A 21,543-nucleotide genomic window follows, 5' to 3' on the forward strand; every position below is an offset into this window, starting at 1 on the left:
TGGGGTGCAGGTCCTGGGCTGGGGATTAGGGTGCAGGTTCTGGGATAGAGTTTGGGTGCTGGGTGCAGGCTCTGGGCTGGGGCAGGGGGTGGATGTGCAGGAGGGGGTGAGGGGTGCAGGCTCTGGGATGGAGTTTGGGGGTGGGAGGCGGTGCAAAGGGAGGGGGTGTAGGCTTTAGGAGTGAGTTTGAGGGCAGGAGGGGGTGTGTGGGAAATGGGGAGGGGGTTTGGGGATAGGAGGGGATGCAGGGGTGAGGGCTGTGGGTCTGAGGCTGAGGGGTTCATGATGCAGGAGGGGGCTCAGGGCTGGGGCAGAGGATTAGGGTGCGGGGGGATGAGGGCTGGGGCTGAGGGGTTTGGGGCATTGGAGAGGCTCGGGGCTAGGGTGGAAGGGCAGGGTAAGGGCAGCCTGTCTTCCCATTAGTCGATGGGGGACGCTAGGACCTGGGGGCAGCAGATAGCAGTTGCTGGCTCTGGCAGTACATGTAGGCAAGGGAGAGGCGGCGGGGGGGGAGGGCAGCAGGTGGAGGCTGGGGACCCATCCAACACTCCCCCGCTCCCTGACTGCCCCCCCCACCCCCGGACTCCCCTTACCATTCTGGCTCCACGTGTTTGCAAAACACGCTGCCCGGTGAGTCGGTTTGTGTGTTACACAGGGCTGCAGACAGAGGGAAGGGGGAGCAGGGGAGGGCTCTGGCTACTGGAGGCCAATGGGAGTGGCTCAATCGGCCCAGCCGCCGAATCAGCAGCCGCACTCTGCATGGAAGGGAGAGAGGGAGGCGAGGGAGAAAAAAAAAAGGACATTTTAACCTTGTTACCAATTCCTCCCGGATGGCTATTTAGAGACGCCAAAGCCGGACATGTCTGGAGAAATACAGACGGATGGTAACCCTAGCTGAGCCCTCAAGGGTTAACTTTCACATTCTACTGTACAAGGCAGCAGGAAAGGAGGGAGGGCAGACAGAGCCTGTGTGTGTGTGAGAGATGCGCATTTCCCCTTTAAGTATGAAGAGTGGGGTCAGAAGTACACTGCCTTGTTAATTAGATCAGCAAGCTGAGACCAGACTGCTGCTGCCTGGAAGCTCCCTCTGTCCTGTGTCTCCCCGGCTCTATGGAAGATGGGGGCAGCGGGAAGGGGGACACCCTGACATTAGCCCCCCTTTTGCTCCCCCCCCCCCCACATAGCAAGCAGGAGTCTCGGGGAGCAGCTCCAAGGCAGAGGGCAGGAGCACCACATGGCAGTGGGGGGAGGGACAGCTGCAATTGCTGGGCAGCTGCTGCACAGGGAACTTAGGGGAGCGGGGAGCTGATAGGGGGGCTGTCGGTCCACCCGGGTTCCAACCACCCACCAGCTAGCTCCACTGGGCTGCTCTTCCTGCAAGCAGTGGACAAAGCAGGCAGCTACCAAACAACGTTAGAAGGGAGCATTGCACAACTTTAAACGAGCATGTTCCCTAACTGATCAGCAACGAAACAACGTTAACCGGGATGACTTTAAGTGAGAAGTTACTGTACTTGTACATCCTTCCCCAGCAGGACTAAAAAACGGAGGGATTTATGCCTCAAAGTTCATCTCATGAAAGAGGTGATTTGCCTTGTGTCCGAACAGGATCTAAGGACCAGGTCTAGGTTTCTTCTAAGCAAGCTCTAGCAGGGTGTCTCTCACTGTGGATGGCTCAGACTATGCAGTGTCTTTCATGGCCTTACTGGTCTTGGGCTGCTCTGATTGATTCTAGACCTCCATCCTGGTCATGGTCTAGGAGAATGTCGTCTCCTCCTTCCCCTGTGCAGGAAACTTCTACCCAGGATCCTACTGCCATCTCTCCACTCACTGTGTTGGACCCCATGGACTCCTTTTGAATACGACTCCCTTTGAGCCTATGGGTACAACCTTACACTTGCTTATTGTCTATGAAGACAGCATTGCTGGTGGAAGTCACTTCCACAAGGAGGGTTTTAAAACTTCAAGAGCTCCTGCATGACCACAATATTCCATAAAGACAAGGTTTCCCTTAGGCTGTACCCTAACTTTATGCTTAAAGTAGTGTTATCTCTCCAGCTGAACCAAACTATTTATCTTCTGGTGTTTTTCCCCAAAACTGCATTCTTCCAAAGCTGACAAGTCTTCATACTTCGGACATTCTTAGAGCTTTGGCATTTTGCCTGGACCAAACTAGGTCCTTCAGAACCTCCTCTAGGCTTTTCGTAGCCTACACTGAGAGTGTTAAGGGTCAATCAGTGTCACCTCAGCGGATCTCAGATTGGATTTCTGACTGCATTAATCCTGTTGCTAATGTCTCTCCTCCACTGAGAATAACAGCTCACTCCAACAAAGCTCAGTCCACTTCATCAGCCTTTGAACAATGTCTCAATAGCAGATACCTACAAAGCAGCAAAATGGTCGTCTGTACATACCTTTTCCGGACATTACATCATCACTCAAGCCTCTTGTGATGATGCCAGCTTTGGCAAGCCTGTGTTACAATCTTTGTTCACATGATCTGAAGTCACTCCACCTGTACAGGAACTTCAGATGAGTCACCTGCAGTGGAATGTATATGTGTATATACAATCACTCAAAGGAGAAAAAATGCTTAGCTACTTGTACAGGAACTGTTGTAGTTCTTAGAGTAGTGTCGCTATGGGTGCTCCACTGTAGGTGTGTGTGCGTGCACACACAGCTGCCTGCCTGCCACGAGACTAGCCAGTGTGTGTGGGCATTTCTCCCTCAGTTCTTTCTCAACCACCCTATGCTAGCTACGGAGCTGAGAGCTGTGTGTTCATGGATTGTTAACTCCTGATAGTTTTACAAATTTTTTGCTGCTTTGAAGCCCCTTTCTTTTCTAAGATCTCGCCTCCCGCCAACCTTGGTGGTGGTGGTGGGGGGGAATGACCCCCTGGACAAGGATATGCATGTCTAGCTGCAAAGATTCCATTCCAGTAACAGACGAACACTTGCAGTGTATTCACTGCCTCAGGGAGAAGCACAATCCACAAAAGTGTGGTTGGTGACAGCAGCTAAAACCCAGGTTCAGGAAGTAGAGAGAGTTAAGGCTAAAACTCCTGCTCATGGAATCCGCCCTTCAGCCTCCAGAATCTCAAAGTGAGACATCACCCCAGTCTTCTATGTCGAGGGCAGATGATTTTAAGGAATCGAGCCACTCGCTAAAGACTAGTAAGAAGATGTCTGTGAGTCCCTGTAGCGAGCCCAGTTTGAGCCAGAAACGTTCTCCAGCTTTATCAGTATCTTCAGTAGCAATGGTGTCGAAGCTGCCTAGAGTCAGTACTCAGGGCACACACGGTACCAAGCTGACAAAGGCCCAATGGGCATGGGCAAAGAGATACCAGTACCACGAGGGTGTGACAAACATAGATAATCTGCCCCAGGGAAAGTTACGTCAATGAGATCACCAGCACTGACACCGACCCCAGTGCACGTGGCGCTGACGGACCATACAACCAGGTCCACATCTCCAACTCCCTCAGTGCAAGCTCCTCGGCACTGGCTGCCTTCAGCACTGATACCGGTACTGTCCGCACCAGTGGACTACAGGTGTGCATCAGACCTTTCGATATCTGATGCACCAGACTTGCCCCTTCTCAGTATCAGAGCCTCATTACTGAGCTTGCCAGGATCAGTGGACGCATTGGCATCTGCATCTCCACGCCACATAAGAACGGCCGTACTGTGTCAGACCAAAGGTCCATCTAGCCCAGTATCCTGTCTACCGACAGTGGCCAATGCCAGGTGTCCCAGAGGGAGTGAACCCAACAGGTAATGATCAAGTGATCTCTCTCCTGCCATCCAGCTCCATCTTCTGACAAACAGAGTCTAGGGACACCATTCCTTAGCCATTCTGGCTAATAGCCATTAATGGACTTAACCTCCATGAATTTATCCAGTTCTCTTTTAAACGCTGTTGTAGTCCTAGCCTTCACAACCTCCTCAGGTAAGGAGTTCCACAAGTTTAGCCACATACTACCTCTTTCCCATTCGGAGTCAGTTAGCAAGCCGGAGGAGCTGGGTTCTCGCTCATTGTCACCATTCAGACCCCAGTCCCGCCAGAGGTACCCCCCCGGCCCTCAACTTCCTTGGTATGCGCAACCATGGTTCCAGCCACCAGCTCCCTACCCACAGTAGCCAAACTGGGACCCCTGGTAGGCCCAGAGACAACAAGCCTCACGGGCACCTAGCGTGATTTACCAGCAGGCACAGAGATGTCCCCTTTCAGCGACAATGTCAAGGGCACCCGATCCTCCAGAATTCTTGGAGGAAGAATGGGAAATGGAGACGGAAAAGCAAGAGGCTCCTCAAATCCACCTCTCATCATCCTCACCTAACGAGGTGATGATGCCTCCCCTGCCATTTCTGGCAGATGACTTTGTCATTCCAGGACCTAATTCAAAGAGTGGCTGAGGCCCTACAAGTGCAACTACATGAGATGTATGAACCTCATCAAGCTGGTGGACATTTTTCATTCTTTCACCTCTGCCAGGGTAGCCCTCCCAGTTAACAAGGGGCTCCTAGATCCTGCTAGGAGCAATTCACCCATCCACCTCCAAATTCCATCATAGCGGACATGGACAGTTCGAGGGGTCACCAATACCAATTTAAATCTACCCCATATGACCAAGACTGGACACGCTTGGACCTGTTTGGCAGAAAAGCCACCCTCCAGATTCGGGGAGCGAACTATCAGGCTTTACTAGCCAAATATGATTATCAGAACTATACAAAATTAAACTCCTTTATTGAGCAGCTCCTGGATACATACAAAGACCAATTCATGGCTATCATTAACGAAGGCCAGTTAGTGGCGAAAACATCTCTGCAGTGCGCGTTGGACACAGCCGACACAGCAGCGCACTCAGTCTCCCCCGTGATGGCTATGAGGAGAGCCTCATGGCTCCATTTGTCCAGCTTCCCTAAGGTGGTCCAGACAATAGTAGAGAACCTCCCCTTCAAGGGAACAAAACTATTCGCCGAGAAGACAGATGCGCCCCTCCACATGGTAAAGCAGGGATCGGCAACCTTTGGCACGCAGCCCGTCAGGGTACGCTCCTGGCGGGCCAGGCCGGTTTGTTTACTTGCCGCGTCCGCAGGTTCGGATGATCGCAGCTCCCACTGGCCGCGGTTCGCCGTCCCAGGCCAATGGGAGCTGCGGGAGTGGCGGCCAGTACATCCCTCGTCCCGCGCCGTTTCCCACAGCCCCTATTGGCCTGGGACGGCAAACTGCAGCCAGTGGGAGCTGTGATCGGCCGAACCTGCGGACGTGGCAGGTAAACAAACCAGCCTGGCCTGCCAGGGGCTTTCCCTGACGGGTCACGTGCCAAAGGTAAATCCCTGTGGTAAAGGATTCTAGAGTGACTCTGAGATCCTTGGGGCTATACAGGCCGGTTTATAAAAGAAAATATAGTCCTCAACCACAGGTCAAGCTGAGATCATTGCAGTATGTCCCTCAATATTCATTATGGAGATTGTACAAGCCACAGAGAAAGAAATTAAAATTCTGTAAGCGCAAACAATCAGGGCCACAGCCGCCTTTGTCTCAGCCCTCAACTTCGAAGCAACACTTTTGACGGGTTGGTCGAGGTGCCAATACAACATTCTCCTTACGATCTCTCACTGGGAACCCCCACTTCTACTTTTGGAGACTGCCTTTCCCCTATCCGCAGTACCTGGGAATGGATAACCTCCAACAAGTGGGTGCTGGAAATTGTCCAGGGTGGATCTGCCATCCACTTCTCCTCGCTTCCCCCTCCCAAACATCCTTCCCCATCCTTCTTCAGGGACCTTTCTCATGAGAGTCTACTACACCAAGAGGTGAATCATCTCCTCAACATAGGAGCTATAGAGCTGGTCCCACACATTTCAAGGGCAAAGGCTTCTACTCTCATTACTTCCTGATACCAAAGAAAAAGGGAGGTTGGAGACCTATACTGGACCTCAAAGCGCTCAATAGGTATATCAAGGTGCAGAAATTCAAGATGGTTACGCTGTCAACGATTATCCCAGCACTAGAAAAAGAGGACTGCTTCTCGGCCCTCGATCTTCAAGATGCATATTTTCACACCTCTATCAAACCAAAACACAGGAGTTACCTCGTGGTCACACTAGGCCAGGACTGCCACCAGTGCAGAGTGCTCCCTTTCAGCCTTGCATCAGCCCCCAGGGTGTTATCCAAGGTCCTTTCGGTAGTGGCGGCCCATCTACATTCTCCAGGTACCATGATTTTTCCCTACCTGGACGATTGCCTTCTCAGGACATGGTCCTTTGCAGAGGCCCAATGTGTCATTCAGACCACACAAGACTTATTTCTGAGACTGGGCCTACAAATCAATGAACAAAAATTGTTCTTAACACCGGTTCAAAAACTAGTTTTTATAGGAGCCGACCTTGACTCCATTCAAACAACAAGGAGTCTGGTGGCACCTTAAAGACTAACAGATTTATTTGGGCATAAGCTTTCGTGAGTAAAAACCTCACTTCTTCGGAGGTTTTTACTCACGAAAGCTTATGCCCAAATAAATCTGTTAGTCTTTAAGGTGCCACCAGACTCCTTGTTGTTTTTGTAGATACAGACTAACACGGCTACCCCCTGATACTTGACTCCATTCAGGCGAGGACACTCCTACCACATCACAGATTTCTCAGTCTCTCGTCTTTGATAGAGACAATACAATCCAGCCCTCAAATCTTGGCCAGATAGTTGCTGGAGCACATGGCCACGGGCACATCAATCATTGCTCATGCCAGACTATGCATGAGAGCCTCCAAGCATGGTTGGTATACAGACCAAACAAAGACAATATAACAAGCTCCTGTCAGTGCCCATCATAGTCAAGCAATCCTTTAACTGGTGGAAGGACCCAATGAATGTTTGCATGGGGATCCCATTCGCTCAGTTTTCCCCATCCCTTCTTCTGACCACCGATGCATCCCTCATAGGCTGGGGAGCGCATCTCAGTGGTCACACTGTTTAGGGCAAATGCTTCCTGTCAGAGATATGTCTCCATATCAACCTGCTGGAGCTCAGAGCTGTTTGAAATGCATGTGCTCACTTCCTCACACTGATGAAGGACATGCACATGAAGGTCATGACCGACAACATGGCCTGTATGTACAACATAAACCGTCAAGGAGGCACCAGGTCTCATTCTTTGTGCACAGAAGCTCTGAAGCTATGGAATTGGTGCATCTCTCACAACATCCTAATATCAGCGGCCTATCTACCGGGAATACCCAACACAATGGTTGACAGCCTCAACTGCAAGTTCCCTCTCGACCACGAATAGGAAGTAGAGCCAACCATTTTACATGATATATTCCAACAATGGGGGTTCTTCTTCAAGTGATTGCTCAGGTGTATTCCACTACAGGTGTGTGCGCTCGCCACGTGCACTGGTGCCGGAAGTTTTTCCCTTAGCAGTATCCGTAGAGGGGGAGCACCGCCGCGACCCCTGGAGTGGCGCCGACATATCGCACCATAAAGGGGTCTGCGTGCTCCCCCCCACCCTCAGTTCCTTCTTGCTGCCAGTGAAGGTAGTCAGAACTTGCTCCAGCTTAGCTTAGCTGCAGTGTTTCTAGCTAAGTGGTATCCAGTTTCACTGATCTCTTTCCTTACTGAACTTTCTTTCGCGAGTGCCTGGCTCGGGGCATGCCCCGTGGCCCAGGCTTCAAGTCGTGCGACTCCTGTCACAACTCCATGCCCAGAAGCGATCCACACAGTCAGTGTCTTCGCTGTCTGGGCGAGTCTCACGTTAGTGACAAGTGCAAGATCTGCCGCTCCTTCAAGCCCCGGACGAAAAAGGAGCGTGAGATCTGACTCCGAGCTCTTTTAATGGAGTCGGCATTGGCCCCGGCACCGGCGCGTTGAGCCAACACTGTGCCGGGCTCCACGTCTTTGGCGCGTGGCAAAGCGCCTTCGGTGCGCCGTTCTGAATCGGCACCCGGTACCGTGTCCTCGGTGCGCAGCGAGGCGCCGTCGACGTCCCGGCACCACTCCCCAGCTAAGAAGCCAGGGAAGTCTCAGCAGCGCCGAGAGAAGGACGGGTGAGGCCAGACCCGAGTTGGGCAGCCCGCGATCCCCGTCGGGACAGAGACCTCTGACTCGGGCTGAGCAGAGTAGTCCAGTCCCGTCCGCGTGAGCCTCGCCGGAGGTACACATGCCTTCGATGCCAGAGGCAGCTCAGGCCGCGCGTGACATCTTAGCACTTCTGGTTCCGGGAGCGCCGCCTCAGTCGGGCCCCCCATCCCGTGGGAAGCCACCTTTGGGCGCCCATCAGCCCTCCCCGGAGGTGTCGGAGGTCGAGGCACCGTCCTGGGTCGAGGTGCCGAGCAGAGTCCTGAGACACACGTCAACTCCGCGTCCGGACTCTTCGACGAGCGGTTCCCACTCCTCTGCTCTTGGACCCTGTCGCGGAGGTAACAAGAGACGGCGCCGTTCCTCTTCCAGCCGCTCCAAGAGGAACAGGTCTCAACGCCGTCGGCACCGGCGCTCATACTCAAGCATCCGCCGTTGCAGAGGCCATGCCCAGAGCGAGTCCTGAGAGTCCCCGGCACCGTGGCCACAGGCGCCGCAGGGAGTCCGGAGACAGTTCCTTGGACATAGAGACCGCTCCAGTCGTTCCCATGGCACTGTGCGCTCTTCCAGGACTTCGGCTTTGGTACACAGCCGTCTCTCCCTGGGCCACACCACGCCGCAAGAACAACCAGTCCTGCCGCCCGATGCGTCTCAGTTCCAGGCCGTGCCCTGGCAGGGACAATGGTGCCAGTGGGCACCGAGGCCTCAGGCACCTGCACAGCCAGGACTTCGCTCCATGGCAGGAGCCTCTCAGGGCCGACCTGCATTGCCTCCCCGGCACCGGGATCAGGCCGTGGGCGCCGAACCCCTGGCACCAACTCCGGTACCGGATGTGGAGCGCACGGTGCCATTGGCCGCCAAAGGCACCTCACCGTCCACCTCTTCGGCACAGGGCGATTTGGTTGCGGTGCCGCCTCCCTCTTCCCAAGAGGACTTTAAAGCAGCCCCCAGGGTATTTACAAAATGTATGGCGGTGGTGGCAGCCCACCGCAGCAGGAAAGGGCTGCAGATCTTCCCCTACCTCGACGACTGGCTGCTCAAGGGCTGGTCTCGTGCTCTGGTGCAACAGCAGACGAGCTTCCTGCTAGACACCTGCGGAGCTCTAGGCCTAGTGGTAAACAAGGAGAAATCCACGTTAATTCTGGTTCAGTGCATAAGCTTTATAGGGCGCTGTTAGATTCCCGGGTGGCCATGGCTTCCCTCCCACGGGACAGATTTGAGACGCTCAAAGCTCTCATTACCTCGGTCATGGACTTTCCGGTAACCACGGCACGGGTGTGCCTCCAAATCCTAGGCCACATGGCAGCTTGCACCTATGTGGTGAGACATGCCAGGCTTCGGATGCGGCCCCTTCAGCTCTAGCTAGCCTCCCGGTATTCCCAGGCCAGGGATGGCCTGGACAAGGTGGTCACAGTGCCCCCCAGGGTGGTGGCAGACCTCCAATGGTGGTCCCTCCCGAGCAACATGCTTCAGGGTATTCCCTTCCAAGAGCCCCCTCCCTCACTAGATCTAGTGTCGGACACCTCGGACCTGGGCTGGGGAGCCCACGTGGGGGATTTCAGGACCCAGGGTATGTGGTCCCCAGAGGAACTAACCCTGGACATAAATGTCAGGGAGCTCAGGCCTGTACGCCTGGCACGCGTGGCATTTCGCCAGCACATACAAGGGATGGTGGTCAGAATCCTCACGGACAACACGACCACCATGTATTACATCAATAAGCAGGGGGGCACGCGTTCCCGGGCCTTATGCCAGGATGCCCAACTCCTGTGGGAGTTTTGTATAGCCCACAGTGTACTCCTGTGGACTGTTTACCTGCCCGGCAACAGCAACACGCTTGCGGACCGCCTGAGCAGGGTATTCTCCCAACAGTACGAGTGGTCCCTGCACAAGGAGGTGGCCAGGTGGATCTTCCTACAGTGGGGTGCTCCCCAGGTAGACCCTGTTCGCCACCGCCCAGAATAGACAGTGTCCTCGATTATGCTCCAGAGCGGGAGACGGCGACGGGGCGCTATCGGATGCATTCCTGCTCCCATGGTCGGGGCCCCTGTGGTACGCCTTCCCCTTAATAGACCGAGTCCTACAGAAGGTGAAGTCAGACGGGGCAAGGATTATCCTCATAGCCCCGGATTGGGCCTGTCAGCATTGGTACGGGTCCCTGCTGCAACTCTTAGCGGTCCCTCCTTGCAGGCTGCCGCTACGCCCGGACGTCCTCTGCCAGGAAGAAGGTCGTCTCCTCCACCCCAACCTGGCCCCACTCCACTGGACAGCATGGCTGCTCCATGGTTGAATGAGGAGGAGGCTGTAAGAAGGGTCCTGCTGGAGAGTAGGAAACCCTCCACGCGACGGACCTACCTGGCTAAGTGGTATAGGTTCTCTATGTGGGCGAGGGATAGAGGTTCCTCTCCCTCTTCCACGTCTATCCAGCTTGTCCTTGATTATCTCCTGTCCCTTAGGACCCAAGGCCTGGCGCCCTCCTCCATCAGGGTGCACCTGGCGGCCATTTCGGCTTTCCACCCCTCGGTGCAGGGCCTGTCGGTATTCTCGCATCACATGACGGCCCGGTTTCTGAAAGGGTTAGATCGGGCATTCCCTTATGCCAGACTCCCGGTCCCGCTCTGGGACCTGAACCTGGTGCTCTCCCGCCTTACAGGGCCTCCCTTTGAGCCTTTAGCCACGTGCTCGTGGTCCCACCTGTTGTGGAAGGTGGCATTCCTAGTGGCCATCACTTCAGCCCGCCGGATCTCGGAGCTCAGGGCCCTGACTTCTGAACTGCCGTATACGGTTTTCCATAAGGACAAGGTTCAGCTTCCGCCCTCACCCTGCTTTTTTGCCGAAGGTAGTCTCGGCTTTTCACATGGATCAGGATATTTTCCTTCCGATCCTCTGTCCTAAGTCGCATTCCTCTAATGAGGAATGCCGCCTGCACATGTTAGACGTGCGCAGAGCGCTGGCCTTTTACTTAGACAGAACCAGGCCATTTAGTAAAACCTCCCCCCATCCCCCCAGCTTTTTATTGCTTCGGCCAAGCGCATGAGGGGGCGACCGGTGTCCACCCAGTGGATCTCCCGTGGATCACCTCATGCATTCGCACCTGTTATGACCTGGCAGGGGTTCCCCCACCTCCTATTGTGAAGGCCCATTCGACGAGAGCTCAGGCCTCGTCAGCGCCTATGTGGCTCATGTCCCCATTCAGGACATCTGTAGGGCTGCTACGCGGTCCTCTGTCCACACCACCTCCTCACACTATGCGATCGTCTCCCAAGCAAGGGATGACGCCGGGTTTGGTAGGGCAGTGCTCCGCCCGGGTACCCTTAACACTTATCATTTAGAACTCCTACCCACCTCCATCAGGGATAGCTTGGAGTCACCTACTGTGGAATACACTGGAGCAATCACTCGAAGAAGAAAGGACAGGTACCTGTTCCGTAACTGGTGTTCTTTGAGATGTGTTGCTCAGGTGTATTCCACGTCCCGCCCTCCTTCCCCTCTGTCGGAGTTGTCTGGCAAGAAGGAACTGAGGGTGGGGGGAGCACGCAGCCCCTTTATGGTGCGATGTGTCGGCACCACTCCAGAGGTTGCAGTGGTGCTCCCCCTCTATGGATACTGCTAAGGGAAAAACTTCCGGCACCGGTCACGTGGCGAGCACGCACACCTATAGTGGAATACACCTGAGCAACACATCTCGAAGAATGCCAGTTACGGAACAGGTAACTGTCCTTTGCCAGAGATAGACTTGTTCGCTACCTACCAGAACAAGAAATGTCCACCTTATTGCTCCAGAGCGGGGATCTGACGACACTCCAAGGGAGATGCTCTCCTCATCCATTGAAACAAGTGCCTTCTTTAGGCTTTTCCTCCATTCCCTCTATTGCTAAAGGTGCTATTGAAGATAAAAAGGAAAAAGCAAACATTCTGATCGCCCCCACCTGGCCCAGACAGACATGATACCCTTCCCTGTCCCAGCTGGGGTTGTGTCCACCGGTGACCCTACAGATCACTCCCTACCTTCTGTCACAGAATGAGGGTTGCACCCTTCGTCCCAATCCACAGGTCCTACATCTGAAAGCATGGCTCCTTCATGGTTCCAGCACATAGAGACATCCTGCTCAAGGAGGCACAGGAGGTACTAATGCACAGTAGGAAGGGTGCTACTCGTCGCACCTACCTGCAGAAATGGAGGGGATTCCGGATATGGTGCCAATCCAAGGATGTCATCCCTAATTCAGCCACCTTGCTGGTCATCCTGGAGTCTCTGTTATCCTTAAAGAAATCGGGTCTCTCTATTAGCTCACTGAAGGTTCACTTGGCAGCAATTGCAGCCTTCCACCAGCAGGTAGAATGCTACTCAGTCTTCTCTCACCCGATTAAAAAGAGGTTTCTAAAAGGTATAGCAAACCTCTTCCCACAATCCAGGACCCCTACTCTGCAATGGGACCTCAACCTAGTGCTAAAGGGATTGACTAGACCACCATTCGAACCCATAGCCACTTGTTCATTAACTCACCTTTCCATGAAGATGGTGTTCCTCATCGCCCTCACTTCTGCCAGATGGATAGGGGAGATAGCAGCTTTGATGGCACACCCCCTGTTTACAGTGTTCTTCCCGGACAAGGTCACACTCAGAAGTTCACTCCCAAAGTAACTTCTGCATTTCACATGAATCAACTCATTCAACTCCCAACAGTCTATCCAAAAACCTCATATGGACAATAGAGAGGCTATCCTGCATACACTCAATGTGACAGAGCTTTGGTCTTCTACTTACACAGTATAAAGGTCTTCCGAAAATCTGAGGCTCTTCCTGTCAGTTGCAGATAGGTCAAAGAGTGTGGCAATCTCAGCTTAGAGACTATTCAAGAGAGTCTCTGGCTGTATTAAACTCTGCTACCAATTACGGGAGGTAAAACCCTCATCTTCAGTACGCACGCATTCCACAAGGGTGGTCTCCTCATCAATCGCCTTCTCTAAAGGTATTCCCATATCAGAGATATGCAGAGCAGCTACATCGTCCTCTGCACATATCTTCGCAGAACACTATGCCATTCTGAGTGATTCGGCTTCAGACGCCCAATTCAGGGCCTCTGTACTATCATTTGTGTCAGACTCTGAAGTCCCAGTTTCCAATGGTGGGTACTGCTCAGGAGTCACCTACAGTGGAGTATCCAGAGGGACACTACTCGAAGAAGAAGAGGAAGTTACTTTGTGCAGTAACGATGGTTCTTCAAGATGTGTGTCCCTATGGGTGCTCCACAATTCTCCCTCCTCCCCTCTACTTCGGAGTTACCACTGGTTGACTCTGCGGTAGAGAAAGAACTGAGGGAGAAATGCCTCTGCACGCCAGCTAGCCTTGTGGCAGGCAGGGAGCTGCGCAGGCAGGACAGATTGCTATTGAAATTCTCCAATCAACAGCGTGGGGGCGCAAACATACCTACAGTGGTGCACCCATAGGTACACACATCTCAAAGAACCATTGTTACTGCACAAGATGAGTAGGGTGACTAGATGCAAGTGTGAAAAATCGGGACGGGGTGGGGGCTAATAGGAGCATATATAAGAAAAAGACCCAAAAATCAGGACTGTCCCAATAAAATCGGGACAGCTGGTCACCCTAAAGGTGAGTAACTGCTTCTTCTTTGACATATGTTGTGCAGATATATGTTCCATGACTCTCCCACCTTCCCTTCTACTTCGGACATAGGTGCTGGAACTAGGTGTGCTGGGGGTGTTGCCGCCGCACCCCCTGGCTTGAAGTGGTTTCCATTATATACAGGGTTTACAGTTTGGTTCAATGGCTCGCCGCACCCCCACTATAAAAATTGTTCTGGTACCCCTGACTTTGGACATTACATACAGCAGTGTGAAGGAACGGAGAGGGAGGTGGTGTCATCTGGGAACCTGAGCAGCACGGAGGCACATGCACCACCTAGTGCTACTGCTGGCAAAAGTTTCCAGCTCGAGTGCATTGGAACATGTACATCTGCAGTGGAATGTATATGTGCACAACACATCTTAAAGAATTACAGGTACTGCATAGGTAAGTAGCCACTTTTTCACAGGAAGGTGCGTGTTAAACTATTCCTGCACTAGCTTGCTGCATTCTGTGTCTCTGTGCACCCTGGTGATGCACAATAACAGTTCATTAATTTGCTTTGATCTAGTCCTTTTTCAAAGAGAACTAGATTTAATGAGCATCAGCAAGATCCACACAGACAGTGAGCGTGTGGCAGGCTAGCATGGGGTAGATTCACACCCCAGTTTGCCATAAACTAAACGTTCTTGTAGACTGGTCCCTACATCAACGCTATTGCTTTTATCAACCAAATTTTAATCTCATGAAAAAAAGAGATTGTTAATTTGACACTGTGTATTTTCCATAAACCTGTGTTGATTGGCATTAACTTTATTACCCTCCTTTATTTCTTTATTAATCAAGTTTCCTATCAGCCATTCTGTTATTTTGCCTAAGACTGATGGCAGACTGACAGGCCTATAATTACCCAGGTAATCCCGTTTATGCTTTTTAAATATTGGCACAAGATTAGCTTTCTTCCAGTCCTCTGAAACTTCCCCAGTGTGCCAAGAAGCTCCTCGGCCAGCTCTTTTAAAACTCTTGAATGCAAGTTATCCAGATCTGCTGAATTAAAAATGTCTAACTATAATAGCTTGCTGGTGTTTAACATCCTCCTTTGTTATGTTGGCATTGGAATTATTTCATCATCATCATCATCGTCATATATGACTACAGTATCTGGTGTTTTCCTAAATATAGAATAGAAATATTTATTGAACAGTTCTGCCTTTTCTGCTTTATTATTGATAGTTTTACCATTTCTGTCTAGTAATGGACTAATCCCATTGTGAAAGAGAAGACCTGTCCGCCTCCTTGAGGGCTCTAGGCAAGTGTATAGGCAGGGAGAGAATGTGCTCAGAATGGTCTTTGTATGCTAACTGCTCAGACTTTGCCTTCTCTTTGACTGCAGGACAACAAGGTTAATGGTGTAACCTGCTGTACTCGGATGCTAGGCTGCACGTACTTGCATCCTTGGATCCTGCCCAAGCCTCACGTCTACTCCATTCCTCTGACTGTGCAGGATGAGATGCTCCTACTGGGGAACAAAGCCCTCTGGGAATACCTCTCTTATACAGAGGCTGTCATGGCTGTACGCCACCTGCATGACCCACTGGCTGCTGCAAAGAAGATCTGCACTTTAGCCCAAAGCTATGGCTGCCAAGACAATGTGGGAGCAATGGTGGTGTGTTTGAACATTGGTGAGGACAGCTGCACATGTGAGATGCACGGCCTCACCTTGCCAGGCCCTGGGGGGGTTATTTCCACTGCCAAACCAGCAACACCTTCTTCAAGTAGTGGAATTGCCTCAGAGTTCAGCAGTGAGCTGTCAGCCTCAGAAGTTAGCAGTGAGGTGGGATCCACTGCGTCCGATGAACACAGTGGAGCTGGTCTGGATGCAGGGTTGGTGCCTCGACCCGAGCGACGCTGCAGCCTCCATCCTGTGCCCCCCTCCAGCATCTTTCAGCGCCAACCTTCCTGTGCCACATTCTCTAGTAATCAGTCTGACAATGGGCTGGACAGTGATGATGAGCAGCCTGTGGAGGGTGTGATGACGAATGGCAGCAAAGTGGAGGTGGAAGTGGACATCCACTGCTGTAAAGGAAAAAGTCTGGAGCCTGTGCCTCCTGGTGCTGAGGAGGGATCTCCTGCTGCAGGCTCAGAGGATGACTCTGGGGGGCTCGTCTTCAGGATTCGGAGACAGAACAGCATGAACAGCAACATCCTCCTGGCAGGAACCAAGGAGAGGTGCGAGTTGCAGAAGTCTCCTTCCACATGCTGTCTCTATGGGAAGAAGCTTTCCAATGGCTCCATAGTGCCTCTGGAGGAGAGCCTCAACCTTATTGAGGTAGCCACAGAGGTGCCGAAGAAGAAAACAGGTTATTTTGCTGCTCCTACCCAGCTGGAGCCAGAGGATCGATTTGTTGTGCCCCCTGACCTGGAAGAGGAAGTGAAGGAACGAATTAAGCAGCACCATGAGAGTGGTGCAGAGCAGGAGCCCAATGAGAAGGCTGCAATGGCTCCTCCAGATGAGTTTGACACAGCTTTGTAACCCCACTGGGCTGCTCCATAGTGTAGGGGAGTTGGCATCTGCACGGGAAGGAACAGACATCAGCTCCCTCCTTATTGGAGTGCAGGACAAGCCTGGAGCTGTAAACTCAGGGCTGCCAGCTTCTTGAGACAGCATCCCTGCTGTTCTGTGGGCCCAGGGTACTCAGGTCAGCAGCCAAGCTCCATGCCGGGGATTGTCTGGCATTTGAGAAGGCAGACTTCCCTATGTGTGGTCCCACCACCTGCCATTAACCCTTGCCCTCCTGAGGAATTGCCAGGCAGTGGGCTGGTTTCTGTGTGGGAGCTGAGGAGGCAGTTGTGGTTATGCACAGCATCCAGAGTTCTGTGAAGTATTTGATTCGGCCATCATGATGGGACTGGTCACTTGGCTTTACTGTTCAGAGAATACAGCCTGTCCCGATGACGCTTACTAGCGCCACAGAACCAGTCAGAGGATTGATTCTTATATGCATCGCAAGCACTTTCATTGACCGCACTTGAGCCATTTTGCTCCCCATCTGCCCAGCACTTTACTATTTAGGGAGAGGGGGCTTCAGTAACCTCACAACGGGTATTATGGGGGGATTCCTCCACATGGGAATTGGTGCCCTCCTGATAGGTACATCCAGGGACACTGGGGGAGCTGAGGTAGTTTTGTCACTACTTGTTATGAGGTTATCCAGGGGCTTCCTTCCAACCTGAAGGATACAACTGGGGCATGAGGGTTGGGGGGCCCCAATGACAGATATGACCATGGGGCATGGAGGAGTCCCAGGAGGGGTTTGGCTATCTCCATAACAAATATGAACATGGGTAGGGGTGGGGCTAGTGTGTACAACTGTAGGGGATAGGGGGTTGGCCACCCCCCTGGTGTGCACTTCAAGGCAGAGCCTTCCATATCCACGAGACATGGGATGAAGCCAGAATCCCCTGCAAAGCACAGAGTCTGTGCTCTGTGTGGTGCCCTTAGCTGGCAGAAGCTAAGAAGTATGAGTGGGGAGACTTCATCTTGTCCATCGGGATGTTTTGTTTGTAGCAGTAAAGGCTAGTGAGCAGCCAGAGTGCCCTGCATGTGCTAAGAAGGTCTCTGACGGTCCATTTCACACGCACTCCCTCTAACACACACTGCGAAATATGAACCCCCTACACTGTAGCAGCAAAAGCACCTTTGCCTGTCTCTGTAGGAGCAGAGAGCAGAATCAGTGTCCAGGGCTGCCCGGGCTCCAGCTGCAAGTGCCCAGACCAGGAAGTGAACAAGATGAAGCTGTGTGGTTTCTGCTTAGTTTTAAACTCAAAATGGAAGATGGAACTTTTCCCAAATACAAACATTTTTATCAGCGCACTTGAGGAAAAAAGGACTTTAGAACAACTCTGGAGAGTAGCAGTGAGCTAGCTACCCAGTGCCCAGTTGGCAAATGTGTTCCAGTTTCCACCTTCAGGGCCTGGATGGGCCAGTATGCAGTGTGGTGCCCTGCTAGCCCTTTTCTGGTTGTTTTTCCAGGATTTAAGCATTCATCTTTACAAAAGGGTTGCAAAGACAACCTTCCATCTGTGATCCAGGCAGATCATCTTCCTGAGTCTGCAGCCTGGGAGCTGGGAACAATAGCTCTGAGGTGGGAGCTGCCTCAGTAATCTCAGGGTATGTCTACACTACAATTAAACATCTGCGGCTGGCCTGTGTGGGCTCCAGAGCGATTTATTTGCAGTGGAGACATTCAGGCTTGGGGACCCCACAAGGAGGGAGGATCCCAGACCTAGGCTCCTGCCCGAGCGCAAACATCTACCCTGCAGTTAAACAGCCCCGAGCCCTGTAAACCTGAGTCAGCTCTATCTGGGCCAGTCCCAGGTGTTTAATTGCAGTGTAGACATACCCGCAGTGGTATGACAACACTGATAGCCTCATTATGACATTATATGGGACTAGTGCCCTTTCTTGTTACTTTACTTATTTCTTATGTCTAGGAAGAAAGTCTGAAAGGTTTTTCCAAAAGAGTTCTGGGCTTTTGGGGTGAGTTTTATTTTGTTTGGTGTGTTTATTTTTTGCTTATCTTTTATATCAGAAATTCAGGTCTTGTCTGACCTAGAATACTCAATGTACAACTAGAGAACTAGTGGGATTCTGACATCATAGATCCTGTGAGAAAACTTGATAGCGGGGAAGTGGCTATTATTCAGAATGTAAAACTCCTTGGCTTTGTCTTCACTAGGGGGAAAAAGTATCTTTGTACCATACGGTAGCCAACATCCTAGCCCTGCTAACGTGTGTGGAAAAACCTGCCTGATCCACACAAGGGGCTATTCTGCACTAGAATCGCTACAATGGTGCAGCTGCAGTGCTGCTAGAACAGACACCCTATGCTGACGGAAGAGAGCTCTTCTGTCAGCATAATAAATCTGTCTCTGCATGTCGCCAACATAATGCTGTCCACACTGGTGCTTAGGTCGATGTAGCTTACATCGCTCAGGAGGATGGCTTTTTCACACCCCTGAGCAACATAAGCTATACTGACATAAGTGCTAGTGTGTACAAGCCCTAGGATTTCACCTTGGTTTAATTACCATGTTAGCTAATGTCATAGAAAACCGCCTCTTTCCCATAGGGTGGTCTCACCCTTTGAGTTTTGTTAACACCTATTTTAACTTAGAAGTTGGGGGGAGAACCTTTTTGTTAAAGATTCGAAATCTCTGCTAGTTCTATCAATCTAGAGAGAATTAAGGGATAACAGCGCTCCCACTCTCTCTGAGTTATCCAAGGAGTCCACAGTGAAAACAGGAAGAACAAAAAAATTCTTTAAAAATACAAAACAAAACAAAACCTTTCAGGTTCTCTTCCTAAAAAGAAGTAAAAATTGCAGGTCCCCTTTAATTCTTGCACTACTGATAATTTTAACACACTTCTGAGCCAGCCCCAATAGTCTCAGAAGCAGTACAGAAGAGCTGCAGTGCAGCCTCTTGTTCAGTCTTGGACTAATGCACTGACATGAAAATGTGCCCCTCTTCCTGAGTGAGAATGTGAATCAAATCCTTGCACTAGTACACGAGTATGTGTTACAAATAAGGTTCTGTATTGGAATCCTGGCACTAATGTGGAAAATCCAGCATGTCTCCGACTAGTAATTAGATTCTGAATATGATATCTGGGCTCCAACTAGCCAGGGCTGTGAGGGAGAGTTTGCAGCTGTCGTTATGAGGACTGATTTATCAGCTCTGTATGGCTCAGTGGAAAAAGTGCAGGAGAAAGCAAAACAGAAAGTTCAGATGGAGAGTATAGATACAGAGCCTCCATTTCCTACAGCCCCCTGGAAGCTGTGGAGTGGAGCTGCTGAAGTAAAGGCTAATTGTGTACAGTAATCATCAGTTAGGATTTTCTCTATTCCTATGTATTTGGCGCAGAAAGAGGTTTTAATGTGACCAGCTCCCTCCCTCCAAATCCTGTACACTCACTGGTTAGTGGCGGTGTCCTTGCACAACATGGCATATGATCATAGATGCCAATCAGAACACAGAGCTTCCTCTTGCTCTGATATATTGCTCTAACACACGTCTTATGAGAAGCGTGTTTCATTCCAGGCTGCAATCTGAGCTGCCCCCTCTTCCTGTCCTCTTGATTTCCTGCTTTCCAGGGGCCAGCAAGCTTCTTCCTTGTCTTTCCTAACTTACTTCGTTTTCTTATATTTTCAAGCCCCTTAGGAATCCTGTCACCCACATGGGGACAGGCTGAGCTGGTGAGGGCAGCCCTAGTGATGGGCGCTCAGATGAGGGTGAGGCAAAGTACAAAGAAAGAGGAGTTTCCCATGCTTATTTCAATTTCTATCTGACCAAAGTTCTTCATAGCCTCTTCTTTTCCCTGATGGTGATTTCAGGCCATTGCACAGTTGCTATCATCTCTGCAGGAGTGCAGCAGTGAAAGATTCCCCGTAAACACAGCTTCAGTATAGAAGAGGGTTTCTTGACCTGGGGGTGGTGGCCACTCTTCCCTTCTTCTAGTGATAAAAATATGGAAAAGGTTGAGAATCAGTGTCCTAGAGCATCTCTGTAACAAGGAGACTGTCCATGGAAGAGAAGTGGGAGCTGCCACTTTCCCAGTGGGGGTTGCAGTTTGCCGGTTAGTATTATTCCATGTGTCAAGTCTCAAGTAATTCTCTCCCTCTTGGTGTGCACTTTCAACAGCAGCAGATACTCCTAAGGCACTAACTTATCTGCTTTATTTGTTCAATAAGGTCCCAGTAGAAGGAACTAATGAACAAAACATCTGATATAAAAGCAAACTAATTCCAAGGCAAAAAGTATTGAGGATAAGAAATTCTTAGCCAGTTAGCAGCCTCCAAACTGCTCCCAGCTGCCTAGAGTAGGTGAGGCTCCTAAGCTGTGGGGCGAGGGTTAATTTAATTCCAGAGTGTGGCAAGCACTTAAGGATACTCTCTCTCTCTCTCATGGGAATAGGTTGCTCTTAAGATCTACCCCCTTTCTCTAGCTTACAGAACATTCAACCACATCTACCGGTCCTCGTAAACCAGGAGTTTCTCCACCTCTCCTGGAGGATGTAGGTTCTGTGCCAAAGGGCCTTCAGGGAGTGGGTTCACATCATAGTTTTTGTGCAATCATTGTCCGCTGCAATTCTGTTGCAATCTTCAGACTTGTGTATTTTTGATATTTTTGAAATGTGTTAACTTTTTTAAGTTGACATGAGCTAGAGCATGTTAAAGATAAATTGCAGCAAAACTATTTTTCATGCCTTTGTTTTAAAACGAAACGTATACTATTTTATGTCCCTGAGTCTAGCATGCAGCTATAACAATACCCCTCTTTCATTGTGTGTGGAAGTAGATTGTTATACTGAATGCACTTTCAGCACCGCAATGTATGTGGCAGCAAAAGGAGGAAGATCCTTGGGGTTAAAATGTGATTCCATTGATTCTTTACTAAGATATACAGAACAGTTCAGAAAGGAAGAATATTTTTGATCAATTTTTCAGCGGACGTAGCAATAAAGATTTTTACTTTCATCTAAGTGTATATTCTGTTTGCGAGTACTCTCCAGTGCATTAACATAGTGCCACAATCATGCCATGGTGTGAGCACAGTTGTGACCAGCTTTATCCAAGATGGTCTCAGGCCATGTCTACACTCATGACCTTACAGCAGCACAGCTGTATCGATGAGCTGTAAGATCTTTTGTGTAGCCACCCTATGCCGAGATAACCCTGTGTATGTACACAAGCACTTATGCCAGCAAGACTTACGTCGCTCAGGGGCCTGTTGTTTGTTTTTTTTCCCACACCCTTGAGCGACATAAGTGGTAGAGTAGACATGGCCTCAGTCATCTGGCTGAGCAGGC

At 51.0% G+C, this 21,543-nt stretch overlaps 1 protein-coding gene across 4 annotated transcripts in view; it reads left to right on the top strand.

Annotated features, from left to right (window-relative positions):
• Positions 1-21,211, top strand: part of PHLPP2 (PH domain and leucine rich repeat protein phosphatase 2) — a 147,123-nt gene extending 125,912 nt beyond the window's left edge. For 3 of the 4 annotated variants that reach the window (XM_042856983.2, XM_005310209.5, XM_065567431.1), the window contains one exon: positions 15,067-21,211. In XM_042856983.2, coding sequence (XP_042712917.2) covers positions 15,067-16,206 — 1,140 coding nt within the window. In that variant the 3' untranslated portion in view covers positions 16,207-21,211. The remainder of the gene's footprint in view (positions 1-15,066) is intronic. The other variant, XM_042856984.2, reaches the window with a different exon arrangement.
• The last annotated feature ends 332 nt before the right edge of the window (positions 21,212-21,543 follow it).

This window comes from Chrysemys picta, chromosome 14 (genome assembly GCF_011386835.1).
Source record: "Chrysemys picta bellii isolate R12L10 chromosome 14, ASM1138683v2, whole genome shotgun sequence".
NCBI classification, from domain to species: Eukaryota; Metazoa; Chordata; order Testudines; family Emydidae; genus Chrysemys; species Chrysemys picta.